Source organism: Narcine bancroftii, chromosome 2, assembly GCF_036971445.1.
Source record: "Narcine bancroftii isolate sNarBan1 chromosome 2, sNarBan1.hap1, whole genome shotgun sequence".
Taxonomy (NCBI): Eukaryota; Metazoa; Chordata; class Chondrichthyes; order Torpediniformes; family Narcinidae; genus Narcine; species Narcine bancroftii.
Window position 1 is genome coordinate 42,622,965 of NC_091470.1, and position 25,007 is coordinate 42,647,971.

Genomic DNA, 25,007 nt, shown 5'->3' on the forward strand with positions numbered 1-25,007 from the left:
TCAAATTTTCAAATTGAAATAATCTGAATATGGGCTCCAAATCATTTTAAATCCATAATATTTATCCCATAAATTATGTCATCTTCTCCATTGGTATACAGGTCCTCATTTCTGAGTCCTATATTTGTAAATTAAGCTCCGTTTGATCTTTCCATGAAACAGTTATACATTTTCTTGATACTGCTAAAGCTAATATCAAGAACGCCATTTGAAATTTATCGAACTTATAAATCAAAGCCATTTCACTAACTTCCCTAATTAAAAAGATATTTGGACCTAGAGAAAATTGTATTTTAAAGATTTCTTGCAAACAGTCTCTTAATTTAGCCCCAAAACCCTTAACTTTCTCACAAGACCAAACTGAATGCAAAAATGTACCTTTTTGTTCAATACATCGAAAACACAAATTGGAAGCATTCAGTTTATATCTTTTCAGATGCTCTGGAGTTAAATATAGTTGGTGTATAAAATTATAAGTCACCAATTTATACCTAACATTAACTAACTTTGTCATAGTATCTCTATTAATCTTCCTCCAACAATCCATTTCAATCCAAATCCTTCTCCCATTTAAGTCTCGATTTATGCAGTTCAATCTTAGGCATTTTTTGTTGCAACAATTTATACTTTTCCAAAATAAACCCCTTCTTTCCTCCATCTAAGATCAAAACTTCAAATGTCAATTCTTTAGGTAAATTCATATATCTACCTAAACAATCATGCAACATTGATTTAAGTTGATAATAACAAAGAAGAATATTATTAGGGATTTGATATTTTTCCTTCATCCAGTCAAAAGTTAAAAAAATGACTCACCTCAAAACACTCATTATTCATTTTAATTCCTTTCTGATTCCAAATTTTAAGATGGTTATCATCAATCGTGAAAGGTAGACCTTTATTCTGAAACAAAGGGGGTATGTTTAGACAATCCACCCGAAAATCCAATAATTTTACTAACCTCCTCCCACATACTTATCAAATGAAATAAAACTGGAGATTTATGACTACTAATAGTTTTACTATTCCATTTATAAATAAAATGGTCCTTTCTGTCCTCTCCAATTCTCTTCAATTCAATATTTAACCAAGTTACAGAACTATCTAAGTCAAACATTCTATTAATTATTTTCAATTAGGGAGCATTATAATAATTTACAAAATTTGGAAGTTGCATACCACCTAACTAATATTTCTGATTTAAGTTATGCATAGAAACCTGCGCCAACTTCCCCTTCCACAAAAATTTCCTCATCAACATATTTAAATCCTTAAAAAATCTCTTCGGTACCTTACAAGGTATATACTGAAAAAAAAATTGGCGTCTAGGAAATATATTCATTTTTATACAATTCACTCATCCTACTAATGTAAATAATTCAAATCCACTCATTGATTTTTTTTCTCACTTTAATACCTAAATATTTAATATAATTTGACCACTAAATCCTACTATGCCTTTACATTCAGAATAAGCAGCTTCCGACAACGGCACAAGTTCACTCTTATTCCAATTCACTTTATAACCAGATAACTCCCCGTATTGTAACAACCTTTCCTGCAACGTCTTCAAGGATTCTTTTGGGTCAGTCAAATATACCGATACATCATCTGCAACTAAACTAATCTTATGTTCCATTAAACCTGATATAATCCCCTTTATTTTATCTTGTTGTCTTATTAATTGTGCTAAAGGTTCAATTACCAATGCAAACAAAGCAGGTGACAGAGGACATATTACATTTCTTAATTTAGGATTTATAAAAATAATCAAGTAATGGTAGAAAAACTGAAAAACCATTGTGAAAAATTAGAACGCTTGATATGGTGCAACAGTTCTGCAGCAATTTTGATTTTCTGAGGAAATAAATGTGATATTTAGACTTATTTCAGAATGAATAAATTGTTTCCAAAGTACTGTAGCCGACCACTACAAAGGAAGACACACACACACACACAAAGTGTGGCAGGTTAAGCTCACTTATGTATTAGGGCTGCAAAGGCTGTTTTTATACTGTTCAAGTTCCCGCCATTTTTTCTGATCGACTGAGTCAGCCGTATTTTATTGTTATCATACTGCAATAGCGGGCAGGAACATCCATGCATATGAATGCCCTTCTTCCCCAGCCTGTTTCTGCTGAGTTAGCTGGGAAGCTTGACCAATACCATTTTAGGACTGTTGGTTTGATGCTGCCCCAGCTTCTACCTCCGTCGGTTCATTGTCCTGGGAATTGCTTTAGCGATCTCTGTCCGTGTCTGCTACCGCGCGATGTGCCGGCCCGATCTCCGCAATTGCAGGCCGCCACAGTACAACAATATATTTAAAAGGAATTGCATTGTGTTCAGTGAAAAGAGCACCAGATGAATTTTATCAAGTTCCTTGCCCGTTTTGCATGCTTTTGTTGGAAATTTGCATGGGGAAGAAAGCAGATGTTAAGGTGGGCCAGGAAGGTTTTTCCCATTTGACCACTGCAGATTTAATACTTTCAGGGAAGTGGTCAAAGGAAATTCCACCTTTTCCTGCAGAAAGATCCTCTGTCAGTAACAACATTCTCTTCTAAAACAAACACTTGTTTTCAGTTAGTTCAACCAGTAGGAGCTCTGCACACTTTCAACAGCCCCACCTATTCTAACAAACTCCATGGATTAAATTCAGGAATAAAATAATCTGTAAAATAATAGAAATTAGACTTTAGTGACAGGGAATATGTAGTATGTGCTTTATATCAGTTGAACAATTGTTATGAGCATTCTGCTTCATTTGGAACAATTAATGATGATGCTGCTTTTGTGGGAGAATTCAGAGCCAAAATAATTAACATTTAAATACAGGTTGATATGTTGGAGTGGATAACAATTTGCTTTATCTGTTTAATTTAATCTGCAAATCAATTGATATCTACTGTGACTTAAATCAAGTAAAATCAAGAAAAGACTTTCTTATTTCCAATAAGAAAAGTATTGTTGGTTTATTGTTTGCTAGCAATAGGAGCTGAAATTACAGCAAAAAAAAACTGCTGAAGGAACTCACCCAGTCAGGAGCAGAATTCCTGCCATTTTTATCTTCTACCTTCTATATGTTTGCAGTCTCCATGAACTGCAACTAGGCCATTAGTAATTCTACCATCTATGGGGGACTAATTTATCAGTATGTACTCATGTGGTGAAAATGAAAGTACTTTACACAATAGACCCTTTTTGCAGTGAAAAAAATAGTTGTGCCCTACTCTTATTGTTTTGTCAAGCAATTGGCACAATCTTGTTTTAAATTGGAAGTCCTATAATCACTTGACTGCCTGATTAACTATATGAATAGAACCTTGTTTAATACTTACATCTCTGGTTTTATTAAGGATTTTGTGTAATGGGACAGGGTTTACTTTTGTAGTTTAATAACTTGGAAAAAGTTCCAGAAATTCCAGGGCATACATAATATGTGTTTATATGTGTGAATCTACTGCACTTTGCTCTGTTAGTAGAAGTAAATCTGCCAAACAATAGGACAGTAAAATTTCATCTCCTGGTGAATTTTAAACATAAAAGTCCATGTGGTGGTGGATTATGAGTCTTCTGTGGCAAATCAGCAGAAAAATTATGGTTGACCAGAACTTGATGGGGTAAGGAAAAGGATTTTAAATGAGCTTGTATTTACGAAGTATTGCTATCAGGAAGCTAGTAGGAGAGCATTGAATGTCTGAGTGTGTGATCATTTTGGGAGAGGATTCAGCATAGCTGAGCTATGTTGACAATAGACAATATAATAGAGATAGAAATAGGTGGCCCAAATGATGGGAATAGTTGGGTTGGTATTTGGAAGTTCAGGTTCACCATCTTGAACTGTCTGGTTTTGTCTGCTTCCAAACCATAAAGGGAAAGCCATGAGTGAAAAGCACTAGAGTTGATGTTTAAGCAGCAGTGTTTAATTGAGGAAATTTCAGTCCATCTGGATGTTGGGTTGACCAACTGGACAACATACTGGCAGTGGGATCAAGAGGAGGTGGTTAAAAAAAAAAGAGATGGAAATCAGCATAGTGGAACATACAGAAAAACCTGGACAACATTCAAATTAAAACTGTTAATATTTTTTGTACACAAATGTAGGCAACCGTTATTTCCAATGTGGAGAAGCATTTGACATCAAATGGGAATGTTATAATCATTGTGTGGGTTAAAGTAGACTATAATATAATTAGACTAACCCCAACACACCCCTCAAATCCATGCACCGATCCAAATTTCTCTTAAATATTGAAATCGAACCCTCATCCTCCACTTCCACTGGCAGCTCGTTCCACACTCTTGCCACCTCTGAGTGAAGAAGTTCCCCCTATTGTTCCCTTAAACTTTTCACCCTTAATCTATGTCCTTTAGTTCTCATTTCACCTAACCTCAGTGGGAAAAGCCTCCTGAGTATTTACCCCTCATTATTTTGTAAATCTATCAAATCTCCCCTCATTTTCTGATGCTCCAGGATATAAAGTCCTAACCTATCCAACCTTTACTTATAACTCAGCTTCCTTGTAAGTTTTCTCTGCACTCTTTCAGTATTCTTGATATCTTTCCTGTGAATAGATGACCAAAACTGCACATACTTCTTCAAAATGGCCTCACCAATGTCTTGTACAACTTCAACATAATATCCCAACTCCTGCATTTAATACTTTGATCTATGAAGGCCAATGTGCCAAAAGCTCTCCTTTTGACCTTATTTACCTGTGACACCACTTTCAAGGAATTGTGTATCTGCATTCCCATATCCCTCTGTTCTATTGCACTTTATAGTATCCTATCATTTAATGTGAAAGTCCTACCCTAGTTTGTCCGCAAAAAGTGCAACACCTCACACTTGTCCACATTAAATTCTAGTTGGTTCCGATCCCGCTGCAAACTTTCAATGTCTTCCTTTCTCTCTATTATACCGCAAGTCTTGGTGTCATCCAATTTACCACAAAGTCATACACATATTGATATTAGATGACAAACAATGATGCGCCCAGCACCCATCCCTGAGACACAATATTAGTCACAGGTTTCCAGTCAGAGAGGCAATCTTATAAAATCACTCTCTTAGTTTCTCCTACAAAGCTAATGTCTAATCCATTTTACTTCCTCATCCTGGGTATAAAGCATTTGAATCTTCTTGTCCAACGTCCCATGCAGGACCTTATCAAAGGCCTTACTTAACTCCATATAGACAACATGCACTGCCTTTCTTTCATCAACTTTCCTGGTAAACTCCTTGAAAGGCTCTATAACAGGGGTGGCCAAACTCGCTTAATGTAAGAGCCACATGTGATAAACTTCAGATGTTTGAGAGTCACAAGACATGAAAAATATTACAAACATGTTTTTTCTCTTACATGCACATTTAGTTACAAAAATTTTATAAATATTAGAAATACATGTACGTAATAATATTTATTCATGTACATAGTTTTTAAACTGCTACTTCAAAAAGTACACATACCAAATATTTTCAATCACTCGTCATTCCCTCTACAAATACCATTGTGAATACTGGCTCATAGGATTCCTGTCTCAGCCAACATATTTACGCAAGCTGCATATTATATGTCAAAGAGCCACAGTTTGGCTACCCTCGTCTCTATAAGATCGATAAGACATGACACACAAAGTCATGGTGACAATCGCTAATCAAGTCCTGTTTATCAAGGTTTAAGGTTCTTTTTCTTGTCACACAATAAGACATTAAAAATATAACAGACATACTATATAATTTAACTTTTGCCTACCGTAAGGCAGAAAGAGTCAGTGTTAGTATTGCCCAGTGCCCCTCACAGTAAGAGAGAGAGAACCAAAAGAGTTCCCTCAGACTCATTGAAGGTCTGTGGATTTGACTCCAATGCTCCCACATTCTCTCCAGCTACACGGACTCCTGTTTGATTCATTGGCATCCCAAGCTCCAGATACAAACCTCCAACACGATCAGGAAGTCTTTAGAACCTGAGGCTCTTCAGGAGCCCTTCTTGCCCTCAGTACCCTCTCAAAGCTCGGCTCTGACATCTGGTTCCATGAGCTAGTTTGTAGGAGCCTGCAGCCCATGCAGTTCCCCGACTACATCACCTGCAGCCTGTGTGGGGCCTTCAGCCACTGAGCCCCTCACTGGTTTGTTGCCATAGTTAACTTCTGTTTAGGGTCCTTCACTGATGAGCCCCTCGCTGGTCCACTGCTGTGAACACTGAGCTGTAGGGTAATTTCCCATGCTTCTCCTTCTCAACAGGAGTTGTTCTCCCCATATCTGATGCCCTTTGCTAGTCGGCTGCTTCCCAGAGTCTGCATAGCTGCTGCTGCAGGCACTGCCATCTTGGTCGCAGATCTCACAGTTACAGGATTTGACTTACAAACACCGTCCACTCCTTTAACAGGCTATTTAAGGCCCGTACAGAGCTGCCAGAATTAAGACCAGATGGCTGAAACCTTCAGAGCACTGCTGTGTCTTTGCTCACCTGGGTCCACACCAGTGACAGCGCAGCCAAGAACTTGTACATCCAGTCTCTTTAGATACATTCCGATAACTTGGCCATTACTGATGTCAGGTTCCCTGGCCTATAATTATTACCAAAGTGATTCTTAAACAACGAAACAACACTAGCTTTCCTCAAATCCTCTGGCACCTCACCCATTAAGTATAATGCATGTTTAATGTTAAAAGTGATCCTCTGTATTAGTTTATTTCACAAACTTGTTTCAAAGCCCAAACTAATATTCTTATGTCAAAACAACACGAGAATAGATGTGTTCATAATTTCAAATTCATCATATTGATATGGAATCTTGTTGAATTTAAGGACAGTTGCAGCATTTGTCTTTACAGAACTGAACTTCAAAGAAATTGATTGAATATGAAGAAATTTGATAAGAAAAAGATTTCAATAAGAAATGAATTGAAATGCACAAACTACTTCTATGCACTTTATGTGAAATGATATTTCAAAAAAAAAAGAATGGCCAGAGTTGTTTGCACAACTACCAATATAATTACTTTATCAGCTTCCCAGAAAAAGTTACTTTCAATATGAGAACCATATGAATTAGCTGTATTTCGTTCACTTCCTTCTTTCATTGACAGGAAAAAAGTAGCATTTTGAACAATTTATTATACAGTATTGAAGAAAAAAAACATTGTGAAATCACATATTTAAGTGCTTTTTTATTTTAATCCAGAATTTTAAAAATGTTAATTTCTAGAATTGTCCAAGTTTCTGGATCAAAGTTGGTCTGAACTAGGTATTTCATCATATTACCACCCACCTGTCCATTTCTACCTCATTGCCTTTCAGGGTCTTATTTACTAATAACATCTATGATTACATGCAGATATTTTTCTGGGAGGGAATTCTCGCACGATGTTTAGTTGATCGGAGCAGGAGTGCATCTTCAGCTTGTACTCCACAGAAGCACTTGAAAGAAGGGAAATTAACCAAAGCTTGTCGTAACTTTGGTGAGAATACTTTTATATAATAATTTATTTATAGAAACCAAATTAACAGTTTTGAATAAATCAGTTTACCCAATAGCTTCCATTAACTCCAAAGCCCTGTTGCCATTCTGGTAAGCATGCACATGTACAATCTTCCCCAAAAGTGAATGCAGCTCTGTAGATGGGATGTGAGCAAGGTTTCAAAGGTATGAATTTCATATAGTGATCATTTTGAATATTTGATATACCTGTATGTACAGGTATACAGGCAGTATACTGTATACTGCCAGTATTCAGGTATATACAGTATGTACAGTATTCAACAAACTTGAATTATTTATTGTGACATACCAAGATACAGTAAAAAGTTTTGTTTTGCCTGCTATCAGGCAAATCAGCTCATACCGCCAGTTAGTGTGATAGTAAACAACAGCAAAGGGAGGAAGTTGTATTACAATAAGTCAAATAGTGCTAGGTAGAGAGACAAGTAACAAAAGTATAAAGCAGAATGTGAAGAAAAGTTCAGTTAAAAACAGTGCAAGGGTGTCATCTTTTGCCTGTGAGAGATCCAATTAAGTCTGATAATAGCAAGAAAAAAAATCTGTCCTTGAATCTGGATATTTGTATTTTCAAGCACAAGTATCTTCTTCCCATTGGAAGGTCAAAGAAGAGTGTGATAGATGGTGGGTCCTTTAACATGTCAGCAGCTATCCTGAGGCAGCAGGAGGAATAGATGGAGTTGTCGGGGAGGTAGTTTCCAAGGATAGGAATGCATATGTTAGTATCCTCTCCAAGCCAAGGTTTCCATTATTGAGGCTCCAATTACACTTCACCTTCAGTAATAAGCTAGTCACCGTTCACACACATAACAGTGAGTTCCTGAAACAAAAACTTACTCTGAATTCTGTTACATTATAAAGTTACTAGGATCTGGATCCCCATCAAGTCTAATGGCATTATTAAGGAAGAGCCTGATGACCTGGGAATATCACTTATTGCTTCCTGAAACAAAAAGGGGATTAAGGTAGACAACTTCAAGCTGAACACAAAGCTAATTTCAGATTTGGTATAAACACCATATTGGAGCAACTCAGCAGATCAAACAGTGTCTTTTATATAGCAAAGATAGAAATACATAACTGATATTTTGGACTTGAGTCCTTCATCAAAAAATAGAAAAATGTTGGCAGGAGTCTGAATTAAAAAGATAAGGGGGAAGCGTGGGGGGGGGGGGGGGGGAGCATGGTAGCAAAGGGAGGAGGTAATAGGTGGAAAAGGGAAGGAGGCCACACCAATAAGCAAGGGGAGAAGGGATAGCTTGGTAAATAGAGAGGGAAGAGGGAGAGCTGACGGAAAGAAGATGGGGAAAAGGAAGGGATGGGGAGAAGGGAGAGCAGGTTAGCAGAAACCGAAAAAGTCAAATTCAGATTTCAGATTTACTGTCAGAGTACATACATAACATCACATACAACCCTGAGATTCTTTATCCTGAGGTAGTGCAAAAAAATAAACTGTACACAGTAAACAAATAAAAGATAAAAAATGTAAACAAACTGACTGTGCAATATAGAGAAAACAAAAGAAAATCAATAAAGTGCACAAGTAAGAGTCCTTAAATGAGTCCCTGAATGAGTTTGTTGTTGAGAAATCTGATGGTGGAAGGGTAGCAGCTGTTCCTGATCCTGGTGGTGCGAGTTTTGTGGTACTTATACATCTTTCCTGATGGCAGCAGTGAGAACAGAGAAAGTGCTGGGTGGTGTGGGTCTTTGATGATTGCTGTGCCCTTTGACATAAGATGTATTCAATAGTGGGGAGGGTTTTGTCTGTGATGTCCTGGGTGGTGTCCACAACTTTTTGGAGGGTTTTACGCTCAGGGGTATTGTTGTTCCCATACTAGAAAGTGACGCAGCTGGTCAGCATAATTTCCACCACACCTCTGTAGAAATTTGCCAGGGTTTCTGGTGTCAAACCAAACCTCGGCAAACTCCTGAGGAAGAGGAGGTACTGATATGCTTTCTTCACGATGCCATTGGTGTGTTGGGTCCAGAAAGATCCTCCAAAATAGTGACTTCCAAGAACCTAAATTTGCTCACCCTCTGATTTCCCTCAATGATCACTGGATTATATACCTCTGGTTTTCCTTTCCTGAAGTCAACAATTAGCTCCTTAGTTTTGGTGACATTGAATGCATTATTGTTGTTGATTCAGTCAAGTTTTCAATCTCCGTCCTATATGCTTTATACAACTCCTTTATATAACTCCTTTATACAACTCACTACCAAGGTATCATCAGGAAATTTGTAAATGATATTATTTGTCATACTGAGTTGTAGGTGTAAAGTGAGTAGAGCAGGGAACTGAGAACACAGCCCCATTGTGCTCTGGTACTGATGGAGATTGTGGAGGAGAAGTTCTTACCTATCTTCACTGATTGTGGTCTGAAGGTGAGGAAATCCATGATCCAATTATACAGTGGGGTGTTAACTGCCAGATCTTGGAGTGTGCTGATCAGTTTTAAGGGGATGATGGGTGTTAAATGCCAAACTGTGGTCGATAATGACCATCCTGATGTATGTCTCTATGCTGAGCAGGTGTTCCGGGTCTTTGAGTAGAGCCAATGAGATGGCATCTGCTGTAGATCTGTTTCTATGATAGGCGAATTGAAATAGATCCATGTCACTGCTCAGACAGGAGATGATATGCTTTATTATCAGCCTTTCAAAACACTTTATCACTGTTGATGTAAGTGCTACTGGTCAATAGTCGTTAAGGCAGCTTACTGTCGATTCCACTGTTGATTCCATTTTATTACTTCAACCACAGTTTTTGCAGACTTTCTAGAGATAGCATTTACAAACCACCAGCACTGAGTGCATGCCCAGGTCTGACTAAAACAGCTTGCTTTGTAGGCAGTAGACTTGAAATATGACAAGAAATCACAAAAATAGGTTATACATCAAAAAAAGGTACACGCTTAGAAAACTTTACGGTGATTTTCAGCATCCAAAAGCCATAAAGTACACCCAAAAGTGTTCAGGAACCAAAATCTTTGTTGTCCAGTGTAATTATCCTGCAATCAACAATGGTTAAATAAATGTAGGAGGAGGATGCAGATGCCTGAAAATGAAACAAAAACAAACAGCTTGATGAATTCAATAGGACAAGCATTAGTGGAGGCAAAGAGATGTTTAATGGATGAATAGTTTCAGGTTAAGCCTCTGCATCAGGACTAAGAATGAGGGAAGGTGGTCAGTACGTATAAGTGAGAGAAAGGAGTTCAAATTTATTTATCATCCGATTATAACAGTATAATCCAACAAAACAGCAATTTCGAATCCACGGTGTAAAACAGTGCACACATACAAACATATATATATATACATACACGTCTTATATGCATATATTAAAAATAAATATTATTAATAAATAGTAGAGTCTCAAGGAGTTGTTTTCATGCTTCAGTAGTCATTCAGCAATCTCACTATCTGTGCAAAGAAGCTGTTCCTCAACCTGGTGGACATAGCTCTAATACTTCTGTATCTCTTTCCCAGTGGGAGTTCTTGAAAGATGCTGTGTGCGGGGTGGTAGGATGAGAGAGAGGTTGTAAGTGATAAGTGAAACTATATTAGAAATAATTAGGCAAATGGATTTGGGTGAGGAGAGGATGGGGAAGGGATGAGACAGTGGAACCTAATCAAGGATAGTGAAGGGAAAATGTTGGGAGAGAGGATTGGAAAGATGATAATCAAAGTTAAAGAAATCCAGGTAGATAAGTATGAACATGATGGGCAGATAGAACCAGGTGGGAGAGGGTATATCTAGATAATGAGATGGGGAGGGGTGAAAAAATAGGGAGAGAGGTCCGAATTGACTGGTGGGGATAGATAAGGAAGACAGGGGGAGTTGGAAAATTCAATGTTTATTCCATTGGGTTAAGGAGGTGAATCTCTGTCTCACCTGGAAAAATGATTTAAGTCCTTCATTGCATGTCCACTTCCTCCAACATGATCTATTGCATTTGATGTATCCTCCTCTACACTGGAGAGACCAAGCGCAGATTACAGCAAGAAAAAGTTAAAGTATATCATTTATGTTACATTTTTAATGTATTATTACATGGCAATAAAAGGAACCTTGAACCTCCTACCTATCACCTCACCACTGGTTCCATCTGCCCATCATTCTTAACTAGTTCCATTGATCACCTATCAGTCTCTGTTTTAATATTCCTCCTACCACCTGACTCCATCTGCCGATTATCTCTTCTCTTCCTCCCCCCACCCCGCATCCACCTATCACCCTCCTCCATATGTCTCGCTGCTCCTGTTCACTTCTTTATACTGGCCATCTACCTTTACATTCTATGTCCTGATATTGAGTCTTGACCTGAAATGTCAACCATCCTTTTGCCTCCACAGATGCTGTTTGACCCATAAGGTTTTGCCCAAAAGTTTAGTTTTTACTCCCTTAAATGAATTTCATTACCACATAGTTATTTGTTGCAGTTTGTTGTAAGAAACTGTGGGTACTAAGTTTCCTACACTACAATAGTGGCTTACACTAAAATATTTTGTTGGCTCTGGTGAAGACTTCATATTGTGCAAGTTTTTCTTTTTTGGTATGTGAGAAATGATTTGTTTGCTCAATACAGAACTTCCTGAGTGAGGGGTTAAGTTGAGAAATTGTGACTTCAATGGCTTCTGAAAAGTTATTAGGAAGGAATGAATGTAAAAAATTAATTCTTATGGAGTCCTCCTGACATCATGCTCGGATCAAGGTCTAGAGATAAGCAAAACTGTGTTTCATCAGAGAATCACATACACTCCATGGATTGCTACTGGCTGGATCAAATCATTGTCTAAATAAAGGTCTGAAGGATATCCATGTTACAAAACCATGGGAGCTGTTGACAATTGCTGCACTGACTGCCACCTAATCTGGTGTGCCACCTCCATCAATTGGACCCCAATTGAATATTACAGTACAGTACAGACCCTATGGCCCACAATATTCTAATGGCAAGAAAAATGATACTGCAGGGGAATCAGTGTTGACGATCTCATGAAAAAGGTTCCATCAACTTCCTTACAGAAAATCTGATGATCTACAAGAGCTGCAGAATAACTACTATTCCCTTGAAATGAAATCCACCATCATTAGTAATTAGTGAGGAGACTCTTGGCTTCTCTACCAGAAAATACTATGATTGGATTGCTGAAAATGACCACGACATCCAGGAACCAATTGATGGTAAACAAGTCTTCTTGGACTAGAAACACTGACATCTCAACAGAAAAAAAATGTACACCTCAAAGTCTGAAGGTGAGAACTAACAAAAAACATTAGACCTAAAGATCAGATGTTGGGTGGAACGCATGCACGAGTTTCTTCAGTATCACTAAAACCATTTACAGTTCAAAAATCCAAAGATCTCCCTGCTAAGAGCAAAAAACAGAGGAGAGGTTATCAAGGACCAAGAAGCAGCCAGTGCCTGCAGCAGAGAGCACCTCAAAACCTTTCAAACAGCACTCTTGTTTCTGATATGATTCTCCGTGACTCCTTTTCACAGCACATATCCATGAATTTCTGATGATGTACCCCACCAAAAGATTGAAAATATTATATGACAGCTAATGATCAACATTGCCCCTGGATCACATGAAATCTCTGCAGAAGAACCAAAATTAGGTGAAGTTCTTGAGGCCCACATCATTCATCTGGAGAGATCATGCCAGAGAATATTAAAAGGAGACAAGTCCAATTGTGGTAATTACATAGGGTTGATCACCATATGGAAAGCTATCATTCCAAGGATTTTCCAGTTATTTCTTCCATTGACCAAGGAGTTATCCCCAGAGTCATGGCACGGATTCCATTGATCAGAAAATGCAATAGACATGGTCAGCCCTTACACCACACGCCCTCCCCACCCCCCAACATGGTACATCTACCCACATTTTTACTCCAACTTTCAATCCTGATCATGTTCCATCCCTGCTTCCTATTTGCATACCTAGCTCCATACCCCTAGCTTTCCATTCATAACTTAACCCAATTTCTATGCCTGGCCTCGTTCTTAGCCAATACTAGGTTGCCACACTTGCCTCATTTCTGACTCTGCTTCATCTGCACTCACTGCTGAGTGCTCGTCTTCAGGCTTCTCTACCTTTTCCCAGATGAGAGTAGAGTGCAGAGGACATGGCCTGGGTGGAGGGGGTCCTTGAGGATAGAGGCTGTTTTCTTAAGGCACCGCCTCTTGTAGATGTCCGCGATAGAGTGAGGTGCCTGGGATGTCGCAGGCCGAGTTATCAACCCTCTGGACTTTTTTCTTGTCCAGAGCATTGGCACCTCTGTACCAGGGAGTGATGCAACCAGCCAGAATGCTCTCCATGGTACACCTGCAGACGTTTTTGAGAGTCTGACATACCAAATTTCCTCAAACTCCTCATAGTGGAGGTTCGAGGACCAATCCTTGGTGATGACACCCAGAAATGTGAAGTTCTTCACCCTCTCCACTGCTGACCCCTCGATGGGAGTTAGTTTGTGTGGTCCTGAGGTGAACAATCATCACCTTGGTTTTGCTAACATCTTGTGGTGAGACCACTGAAGGAGCTGAACCATCGCCCTCCTGTCCGCCTCCTCACTGCCGTCTAATCGAATGACAGGAAATATTTCACAGGGGGCACAACATTCTTTCTGAACCCCACTCACTCACACGCGCAGTATCACATGGGGCATTCTTGCCTCAAAGTGTGCAGCTCTTCCGAACCGACAGAGGTGTTTTCATCCCTGTGGACTGCCTAAGAACCTCTTCCTTTGGTTTAAAAAAAAAACGATTAGTCTGCGAAAGATGCAAGGAGGCGCGTGAGAGGGAAAATTGTGAAACGAGTCCGGGGGCAGTGGAATTAGCGCTGGTCTTGTGGCCCATATTGAGTCTGACTGCCTGGTCTCGCAAGGAAGAAGCAGGCCAATGAAAAGAAGGGGCGGGCTGGTCGCCGGGGGGGTAGGGGGGAGTGTTAAGTTACGAAGGTTTGGATTGGCTGGCACTTGATCTAAAAAAGGCTATAAACTCCCGTCGGAGATTTTCGAACTGGAGAAGTTTGATTGCTCGCGTGCACTGTGGCTGAAGCGGAGAGAATCCGCATTGGATTAAGCTCGTAAACCCGAGAACCAGATCTTCTGTGGGCGTTCCATTGATGCATTGGAACCACAGGAGCTCTGCAAACCCACGGCTCGTCACGCCATCAGGAGCCGACGAGGGTGAGGGCCCGGTAGTGTGAGCGGCTCTCGTCACCGGACGGTCCCATTCACGTTCAGCTCCGGAACGAGACATGGCATTGGATTTCGTCGCAGGGTGTCTGGGAGGTGAGGCTGTGCAATCTGGAGACGTGATGTGTCCCCCCCCCCCCTTTTTTTTTCTGGGTGCTGCGAGTGCCACGTATTTCCCAAGCGGGTCCTTTTCACGCCAGGGCAGCGCTCGGTTTTTGCGGCGGCTGCGATTCAAGGTCAGCGCAAGCTGCGGTGGGAGCCGGGGCGGGGAGGGGAACGATGTGGGAGGCGAGGCGCAACCCATCCCGCACGGCACTGGCGGCGGTGCAAGATTCCCTCTCTGTTCCGAGTTCAAGCGTCGGAAACGCGGGGATTATTTCCACGTTCTGCCTTGATCCTGGTGCAATCCCAGTGGCCAATGCCGATCCCCCACCCCCCTTGCGGCTATTAATAGCCGTGTGATGGTCGTGGAAATCCGTGTCGGTGGCTCGTACATTTTGTTTTGGCAACAAACTTGAAATGTTTGAAAAAATACAGCGAAATGTTACATTCCGTTGTCGGTGTTTCTGCAAAGTTTCTGGTCCATTGTTTTTGTAATCAGCGATTAAGAACTTAGTGAGTCGAATTTGTTAAATCCATTTGGAGTATAAAGCGATCTGCAAACCTGTCTGATCAGCTCGAGTCTCCTGCTTGTGTTTTTATTGTGTCGAAAGGCTAAAGAACAAGAGGGTATAAATGCGAATTTTGCGAACCATGTCTTTCGGGTTGGCGTCCCGGTAGCGGCAGAAGTCACGACAAACAGCCGTGTAATCTCATCAAATGTTCAACCTCAAACTGCAGAAGAGTGGCCAGAGCACACGTCTTGAGTCATTTGTTTTATTCGCTCCATTTTTTAAAGGGCTTGGTGTGCTGTGTTTCCACGTGTTCAGCTTGCATGGCTCAAATGGTGGGCTTTGGGGAGGGGATCGAAGGCAAATAAAGAGAGATGATCTTGGGGTTTTAACTCCTGCCATTCAGAAATGCTCTCTTTGAGAATGGCACTTGTTAATTTGCTGGACCTGGAGCGCAGGTCAATATGAATGTGACAAATGAATGCCTGGCTGTGTAAAGCCCCATGAATTATTAAGTTGCATTATTTGAGTTTGAAGCCTATTAAATTAATGCACTCTTTTTCTTGAAGGAAATGCTTAGCAAATTTGTTGTGGCTCCTTTTTATTTTGTTTCATGGTTTGAATTGGCAAATTATTATTTGTTCTTGCAACACATTGGGTCATACATGGTCCTAAGCATGCAATTTATAATATTACCTCTCCACCATGATCCTCATCACTCAGCCCACAAGGCTCTTTTCTTGGGGCCCCTCCTATAATATCTGTGCGCCCTTTCACTGCAAGCCTATACAATACTCCAACTCCTATAAATTACTGAATACCACCCACATCATAGGCAGGATGAAAAATTGAGGTGGAGTACAAAAGAGATGGGCATTTTTGGCTTAATTCCAGGACAATAACCTCTCCCTCAATGTCAACAAGAATGAGGTTACAGGAGGAGATGGTCACTTCCCAATACATACTGACACTGCTGGTGTGGAGTTAGTAGAAAGCTTTAAATGACTAGGGATAAACATCTCCGGTGTCTTGTTCTGCTCCATCATTAATGGCACAGTAATTTGGCTTGTTTCCTGCATTCCTTAACAATTTCTGGTGTGATATTGGATGCATTCAATATCTCTGCCCAAATCTGCAAGAAGCTGCAGAGGGTGTGAAAATGGCTCAAGCCATTTTTATTATCTATCTATTTATCTATCCATCCTTGCACTCCATCTACAAATCCTGCTGCCTTGGAGAAGCAGCTAACCTATTAAAAGACTCATGCTACTCAACCACACTCTTTAATCAACTCTTGTCCGTTAGAAGATTCACCCCAATGAGATCTCGCAACACCAAATTCAAGGACAGTTTCTTTCCTGGCATTTTCAGGCTCCTGAAGGAATCATCAAATAGTAACATTATATTGCTTCTTAGCTGAAACAATTGATCTTTCTCTGTAACTCTGCAGAGTTGTATTATGGATATACGAGATGTCTAACATGTCTGCTTGCATCTTTGGTATATATGACAATAATCATTATAGTTCTCTGGCTTACAGGTGTAGTTCTGGACCATTTAGTCCAAAACCATGTATTTGAATTGGATCAAGGCAGCTGGGGAATTTAAATTCAAGGAATTAAATAAATCTAGAATTTATAATAAAACTAATCAAAGATAATGAATTGCCAGACTGTTGTAAAATCCCATTTGATTCACTAAGGAATCGTCCATCTTGTTCCATCTCGTGTGCGACAACAGATGCTCCAATGTGGTTGATTCTTCCTCAATTCAGGGACAAGTAGGAGTAGAGAATAAATGCTAATGTTGCCAAGGAAACTCATATCCTAATGAACAAATTGAAAGTTCTCACCATGAGATGAAATGTGGACTGGTGGTACAATTAACAATGAGGAAGGTGCCCAAGGTTATGAAAGGATAATGATTAGCTGGAATTTTATTCTGACAAAACCAGGCAGATGTACACACTGAATGGCATGGCATGGGGGAATGTTGTTGAAAAATTTAAATTTGCTGCCCAATAACACCCAATCCTACCTCCCCCATATGTTTTTGGAGGGTGGCTTGGTGCCAGGACAACTACCTGTCCCTTGATGCCATCAAGACTAAGGAGTTGGTTATTGACTTCCTGCTGAGGGGCACATCAATAGTGCTGAGGTCTAGATAGTAGAAAGTTCCTATGAGCATTATCTCCAAAGGGTGTACAAATACCTTACAGATCGTTGGCGCTGTACCTGAGTTGCTCTAACTTCCATGCTGACCATGTTCAAGTTGAAGTGCATTGTCACATATAGTGAGGTGCAGTGATAAACTTTGTTTTGTGAGTAGTTTGGCTTGTCAACCCATAAACAGCAGAGTTATAGAGACAGGTCAGTTAGTACAGAGTGAACGTACCATTACTTTACCAGCCTGAGGATCATTTAGGAGTCTGATAAGTGGGAAAGAAACTGTCCTTGAATCTCCTTGGTGCCTGATCTTACACTCATGAGCCCCCACCCAACAGAAGGAGGGTGAAGAGTATGATGAGCATAGGATGAGACTTGATATATTGGCTGGAGAGGGGCATATCGATGGAGGGGGATTCGAGTAATTTGTGGCGGTCTTGGAACAAGACAGGTTGCAATACTTGATCTCCTATTGGGGAACAAGGTAGTTCAGGTGACAGATGTATGTGTGCTTGAACATTTTGGGTCCAGTGACCATAATGTCATTAGCTTCAAATTAATTATGGAAAAGGATAAGTCTGGTCCTCATGTTGGGATTCTAAATTGAAAGAAGGCAAATTTTGTGGAAATGAGAAAGGATCTAGGAAGAATGGGTTGGGATATGTTGTTTTCTGGAAAGGGTGTGTTAAGTAAATGGATGGCCTTCAAGGGTAAAATCTTGAGAGTGCAGAGATGGCATGTTCCTGTTAGGATTAAAGGCAAAGTTAACAGGCATAGGGAACCCAGTTTTTCAAGGGATATTGGCGATCTGATTGTTAAGAAGAGGGAAATGTATGGCAAGTATAGACAACAGGGAGCTAATGAGTTACTTGAAAATACAGAAAAAGCAAGAAAATACTTAAGAAATAAATCAGATAGGAAAAAAGAAGACATGAGGTTGCATTGGCAGATAATGTGGAGGTAAACCCAAAGGGCTTGTATAAGTAGGGACACAATTGGCTCCCTAGCGGATCAGAGTGGCCAACTATTTTCGGAGCCTCACGTAATGGGGGAAATCTTAAACAGATTTTTTTGTATCAGTATTTACTCAGGAAACTGGCATAGAGCATAAGGAAGAAAGGGAAACAAACAGAAGGTCATGGATCATATGGAGATTAAGGAGGAAGAGGTGCTTCTGCCTTACAATGAATAAAGGTAGATAAATCACCCGATCCGGAAATGATAATCCCTTGTACCTTGAGGGAAACTAGTGAAGAAATTGCAGGGTCTCTGGCTGATATATTCAAAATGTCCTTGGCCACAGGTGAGGTGCAAGAGGATTGATTGGAATGTTGTTTAAAAAGGCTCCAAAAATAAAGCAGGTAATTATAGGCCAGTGAACACAAAATCATTGAGGACCCCTTCCATCCCACACACAGCATCTTTCAGCTGCTCCCTTCGGGAAAGACACAGGAGTATCAGAACCGACACCCTTCCATCCCACACACAGCATCTTTCAGCGATACAGGAGTATCAGAACTGGCACCACCAGGCTGAGGAACAGCTTCTTCCCATGGGCAGTGAAAATGATGAATGACCAAAGGAATTGCTCACACAAACCATCCGAGACTCTCATGTTCATGAAACTTTATCTGTATATATGAATACTTGTCCTGCTTGTATATTATTTGTCTGTATGCATATTGTGAACCAAGGACTGGAGAACACAATTTCATCGGGTTGTATTTGTGCAATCAGATGGCAATAAATTTGATTTGACACCAAGCCACAAGTCCTATGATCTCCCTTCTCCATTCTGAATCGTTGAATCGTCATTGTTACAAATCCTGCCTACCACCATTGTGTCATCTGCAAATTTATAAATTGAATTGGAACAGTGTTTGGCTAGGTAGTCATAGGTGTACAGAAGGGGCTGAGTAGGTGTTGAGGATGATCATTAAATTGGTGTTGTTACCAAACCTCACTGATTATAGCCTGCCAGGCTGAATGTCATGGATTCAATTGCAAGAGGATGTGCTGAGGCTAAGGACAGAGCTTAAGGATGTGTTTATTTGATGCTATTGTTTTGAAGATGGAGTTGTAGTCGAGAAATAATACTCTTAACATGGATGTCCTTGTCCAGATGTTCCAGGGCCAGGGAGATTGCATCTGCTGTGGGTATTTTGTGGCAGTAGGTGCATTGGAGTGGGTTGGGGCTCACTGAGAGGTTGGAGTTGATGTGAGCCATGACCAAACTCTCAAAGCACTTTGTGATGTGAGACATCAGAGCCACTGGCATTTAGACCTGTCACTTTGTTTTCTTTGGCATCAGGATAATAGTGGCTTCTCAAAGGAGGTGGAGAGGTTGGAGCTATTTGAATACTACCTTTTGGAACTCCATCTGGCCTAATTGCTTTCCTCCATTTCTTCCGAAGGCCAATCTGATGTCTGCAGTAGTGACTATTGGTGCAGGTGTATGGCATGGAGGCGCAAACTTTCAGGACAAGAATAAATTCCAAAGGGTTGTTAACTTGGCTTGCGACATCACAGGCACTAGTCTTCACTCCGAGAACATCTACATTTTAAAAAAAAAAAACAGCCTCTATCATCAAAGACCTCCACCACCTTCTTCACTCTGCTACTATCGGGGGGAAAAGTACAGGAGCCTAAAGACGAGCACTCAGTGGCACAAGGACAGCCTCTTCCCCATTGCCATCAGATTCCTAACGAATCAATGCCTTACTTTTCATGCACCATTATTTTAATTTTTTTAATAGTAATGTTGTAAGATGGCTATCACATGAATGTTTGCTCTATGATGCTGTCACAAAGCACCAAATGTCATGTCTTATTTATGATTCTGAGGTGTGCCTCATGGAATGAGTTGTCAGAGGTGATTGAGGCATCATGCAAGAGGCATTTGGACAGATACTTGAGTGAGTGTAGAGGAGGATGGAAATACAGTAATGCAGGCAGGTGAGATTGGTATTGATGGCTGTGAGGGCCTGTTTCAATACTTTTAAACTCTGAATGGATTGTATCCGTTGGTGCGGTTAATTGGGGATGTGGAATGAGCTTCCGGCAGACGTGGTCGAGGCGGGATCATTGGTTACATTTAAGGAAAGACTGGATCGTTACATGGATAGGAGGGGACTAGAGGGGTATGGACCGGGTGCTGGTCACTGGGACTAGGAGGGTGGGGATTTGCTACGGCATGGACTAGTAGGGCCGAACTGGCCTGTTCTGTGCTGTAAGTGGTTATATGGTTATTAATGTTTGCAAATTTCTTGATAATTAATGCATTGTACTTTTAATTTTCAGGAAGTATTTTCAATTAGTTACAACTTAAATCACATTCCCCAAGTCTTCCACAAGTATTCAAATAAAATGAATTGCTATCTGTAATATAGTGTGTCTAAACATAATGGGCAATCTTTCCATTGCAGCATCCATTAATGCTTTTTCCTAGCATTGTCTCTAGTTTTTTAAGAAGATCCCTCTAAGACAAAACAAATGGAAAGAAGTACTTGGTGCAGGTAAATGGTGTGATCAAGCCTAAAACAAATGAAAGAATTGATACATTAATGTATCTGTTCAATGTAGACCTGAAAGGATTAGATCATGTGACTGTAAGCGAATAATCAAGGAAGATGATGGAAGATGAAAAGGAGGCATCATTTACAATCCCTTTGAGATTGATGTCACTGGTAGACAAATGTATCCAAGGAAGACGAGGTCAAGACCAGAATTTTGAGGGAGATGACTGCAAAAGTATTGTTGAAAATCCTTTTCTATGTTTGGGTACACAAGGAACTATATAAGGAATGTGACCTGAAGCTGGATGATGGAGGAGAAATATTTGTGGCAAAAAATGTGGTCAGCTGTGTTGAAGATATGAGAGGTTAATGAGGATCCAAAAAGTACGGATATAGTGACTGAGAATATGGTTCACTTTTCTCATTGGGTTTGTTTTAGATTTGGAGGAATTCTAATTGGAAGTCAAAGAAAGATCTACTTATTGTTTTTAAAAAAAATTACTCAACCTTAGATGAGCTGGAAGATCAATTATTTGTTTTCCTTTTGGGTACTAAAACATAGTTGTCTGTTTCACTGTGTGTATTCAGGAGCAGGCTGTACTGACATGAACGGAATTGAGTTTCAGACATGGGGTCCATGTGCAGCTGGCTCCTAAATATCCACTTTAGTGTGAGAATGGCCGCATGCAAAGCAGTGATTTCAGATTTATTATTTGTTGAGAATATAAATTAATTAAAATAATTGGCCATTAAGTGTTTTGAATCCTTAAACCACCTCATGAGTGAACATAATTTGACCAAGTTAGTTATGATACTGGGCCTTTTGATGTGTAGTCACATGCCAAAGCTTCTGTTTTTCTGTTGTTGTGGAGAAGTCTGTCATTTAAAACAAATTATTTAAATTGTACATGCTGTAATATGATGCAGCCAGTTGGCCCTGGGATAAACAATGCCCCATTATCAAGGTGAATTTAACAATTAGGAAATGTCTATAGTTAGATACTAAAGAGGAGAACCTACATGAGCAACCAGATGTAATTGTCTTTCTTTTTCTTTGGCTTGGCTTCGCGGACGAAGATTTATGGAGGGGGTAAAAAAGTCCACGTCAGCTGCAGGCTCGTTTGTGGCTGACCAGTCCGATGCGGGACAGGCAGACACGATTGCAGCGGTTGCAAGGGAAAATTGGTTGGTTGGGGTTGGGTGTTGGGTTTTTCCTCCTTTGCCTTTTGTCAGTGAGGTGGGCTCTGCGGTCTTCTTCAAAGGAGGCTGCTGCCCGCCAAACTGTGAGGCGCCAAGATGCACGGTTTGAGGCGTTATCAGCCCACTGGCGGTGGTCAATGTGGCAGGCACCAAGAGATTTCTTTAGGCAGTCCTTGTACCTTTTCTTTGGTGCACCTCTGTCACGGTGGCCAGTGGAGAGCTCGCCATATAATACGATCTTGGGAAGGCGATGGTCCTCCATTCTGGAGACGTGACCCATCCAGCGCAGCTGGATCTTCAGCAGCGTGGACTCGATGCTGTCGACCTCTGCCATCTCGAGTACCTCGACGTTAGGGGTGTGAGCGCTCCAATGGATGTTGAGGATGGAGCGGAGACAACGCTGGTGGAAGCGTTCTAGGAGCCGTAGGTGGTGCCGGTAGAGGACCCATGATTCGGAGCCGAACAGGAGTGTGGGTATGACAACGGCTCTGTATACGCTTATCTTTGTGTGGTTTTTCAGTTGGTTGTTTTTCCAGACTCTTTTGTGTAGTCTTCCAAAGGCGCTATTTGCCTTGGCGAGTCTGTTGTCTATCTCATTGTCGATCCTTGCATCTGATGAAATGGTGCAGCCGAGATAGGTAAACTGGTTGACCGTTTTGAGTTTTGTGTGCCCGATGGAGATGTGGGGGGGCTGGTAGTCATGGTGGGGAGCTGGCTGATGGAGGACCTCAGTTTTCTTCAGGCTGACTTCCAGGCCAAACATTTTGGCAGTTTCCGCAAAGCAGGACGTCAAGCGCTGAAGAGCTGGCTCTGAATGGGCAACTAAAGCGGCATCATCTGCAAAGAGTAGTTCACGGACAAGTTTCTCTTGTGTCTTGGTGTGAGCTTGCAGGCGCCTCAGATTGAAGAGACTGCCATCCGTGCGGTACCGGATGTAAACAGCGTCTTCATTGTTGGGGTCTTTCGTGGCTTGGTTCAGCATCATGCTGAAGAAGATTGAAAAGAGGGTTGGTGCGAGAACACAGCCTTGCTTCACGCCATTGTTAATGGAGAAGGGTTCAGAGAGCTCATTGCTGTATCTGACCCGACCTTGTTGGTTTTCGTGCCAACAGTTGGATAATCATGTTGAGGAACTTTGGGGGACATCCGATGCGCTCTAGTATTTGCCAAAGCCCTTTCCTGCTCACGGTGTCGAAGGCTTTGGTGAGGTCAACAAAGGTGATGTAGAGTCCTTTGTTTTGTTCTCTGCACTTTTCTTGGAGCTGTCTGAGGGCAAAGACCATGTCAGTGGTTCCTCTGTTTGCGCGAAAGCCGCACTGTGATTCTGGGAGAATATTCTCAGCGACACTAGGTATTATTCTATTTAGTAGAATCCTAGCGAAGATTTTGCCTGCAATGGAGAGCAACGTGATTCCCCTGTAGTTTGAGCAGTCTGTAATTGTCTTTATCAGTTAAGAATATATCTGGATTGATATTTATATTTACACTTTCAAGTAACTATGTAAAGAAGTAATTTGTTCAGATGCCTGTTGTGGTCTGGAGCCATAGAAAAATTCAGGAAATGTCTGCTATGCAGCTCTACAGAAGGTGTGGGGGCTTATGATAACAGAATCGTCTATCGAGTTATTTTGGGAAGATGTCTCTGAGGGGCCTAGTTGTTGCTTATAACATGGCATTAAAGTAAAGGGTGCAGAGGGCTGGAGAGTTGGGATCTTTGCATCTGGCCCAAGTAAAATATACGTCCAAGAAATGAGAGCAACATTTCCAAACCGTGGGCAGGCCAAGCCCATTTTGAACTGCCACAATGTGGTTAATACTCATAGTCATGTTCTTTCATCTTGTGGATTTATTTATCAGTATAAACCCAAAAGGTATATTCAGTTTCAAAAGGCTGGTTTAAAATCTTTCCTTTAGAATTGCATTCTGAATAGTTTTAATTGCTTTATTTTGTGCCAATAAATGGATTATTGCCTGTATTAAAGGACATGGTATTTGTAAGTAACTGATTTTTTTTTAAATCCAAATTCAGCTATTATTAATTTCTCAGTTTTTCATCTTTTTAGAGCCATTTCTGCCAGGACTTTAATTTTTGTTCTTTGTTTACTAGATTGCATTATAATTTTATAGTAATATGATCGTCATGAATATTGAATGTCACCTACCAGAAGGTTGGTTCACGAGAGATCCAAGCTGAGCTAGAAATGATCTTAATGATCATTTCCTTTTAGATACACTGTTAGAGATCTGGGTACAAATTCAATTCTGTCTGCAAGGAGTTTTGTATGTTCTCCCCACGACTGTGTGAGTTTCCTGCAGGTGCTTCAGTTTTTTCTGAAGTTTTAAAAATGTATGGGTTAGTTGGTTAATTGATCATATTGGTGTATTTGGGTGGCATAGGCTTATGGACCAGAAGGGCCTGTTATCAGGCCGCATCTCTTAAAACAAAAAAACGTGGTGGTGAAGAGTTGTTTTTCAGATTGGTGGCCTGTGTCAAATGATGTGCTGCAGGGGTCAGTACTCGGTCTGGATCTGGATGAGAATGTAGGAAGCACAGTTAGTACATTGTGAATGATGTTAAATTTGTTCACTGGGAAAGTAATTCACTGGGATTACAATGGGATTTGGAACAACTGAGTCAGTGGACCAAGTATGGCCTGTAGTTTAATTTGGATTTTGATTGTACAGGCACAACCCAAAGTAACATCACTCTCTGATCCTTGGTGCAAACACATGTACAAGCGTAACACACATACAGACACTATACATATGTTTCGTTTGGTAAATCAAACCAGGGCAGGATTTGCAC

At 40.6% G+C, this 25,007-nt stretch overlaps 1 protein-coding gene across 5 annotated transcripts in view; it reads left to right on the top strand.

Annotated features, from left to right (window-relative positions):
* Nucleotides 1-25,007, top strand: part of slc25a29l (solute carrier family 25 member 29-like) — a 62,646-nt gene that overhangs the window by 15,646 nt on the left and 21,993 nt on the right. Inside the window, exon 1 of one of the 5 annotated variants that reach the window (XM_069916440.1) lies at nucleotides 7,339-7,462. The exons of 3 other annotated variants lie outside the window; for them this stretch is intronic. Coding sequence is in view for 1 of the 2 variants with exons in the window: in XM_069916437.1 (XP_069772538.1) it covers nucleotides 14,773-14,806 (34 nt within the window). In the remaining variant the exon portion in view is untranslated. Of the gene's footprint in view, nucleotides 1-7,338; nucleotides 7,463-14,524; nucleotides 14,807-25,007 lie in introns of those variants that run through there. One more of the 5 variants, XM_069916437.1, reaches the window with a different exon arrangement.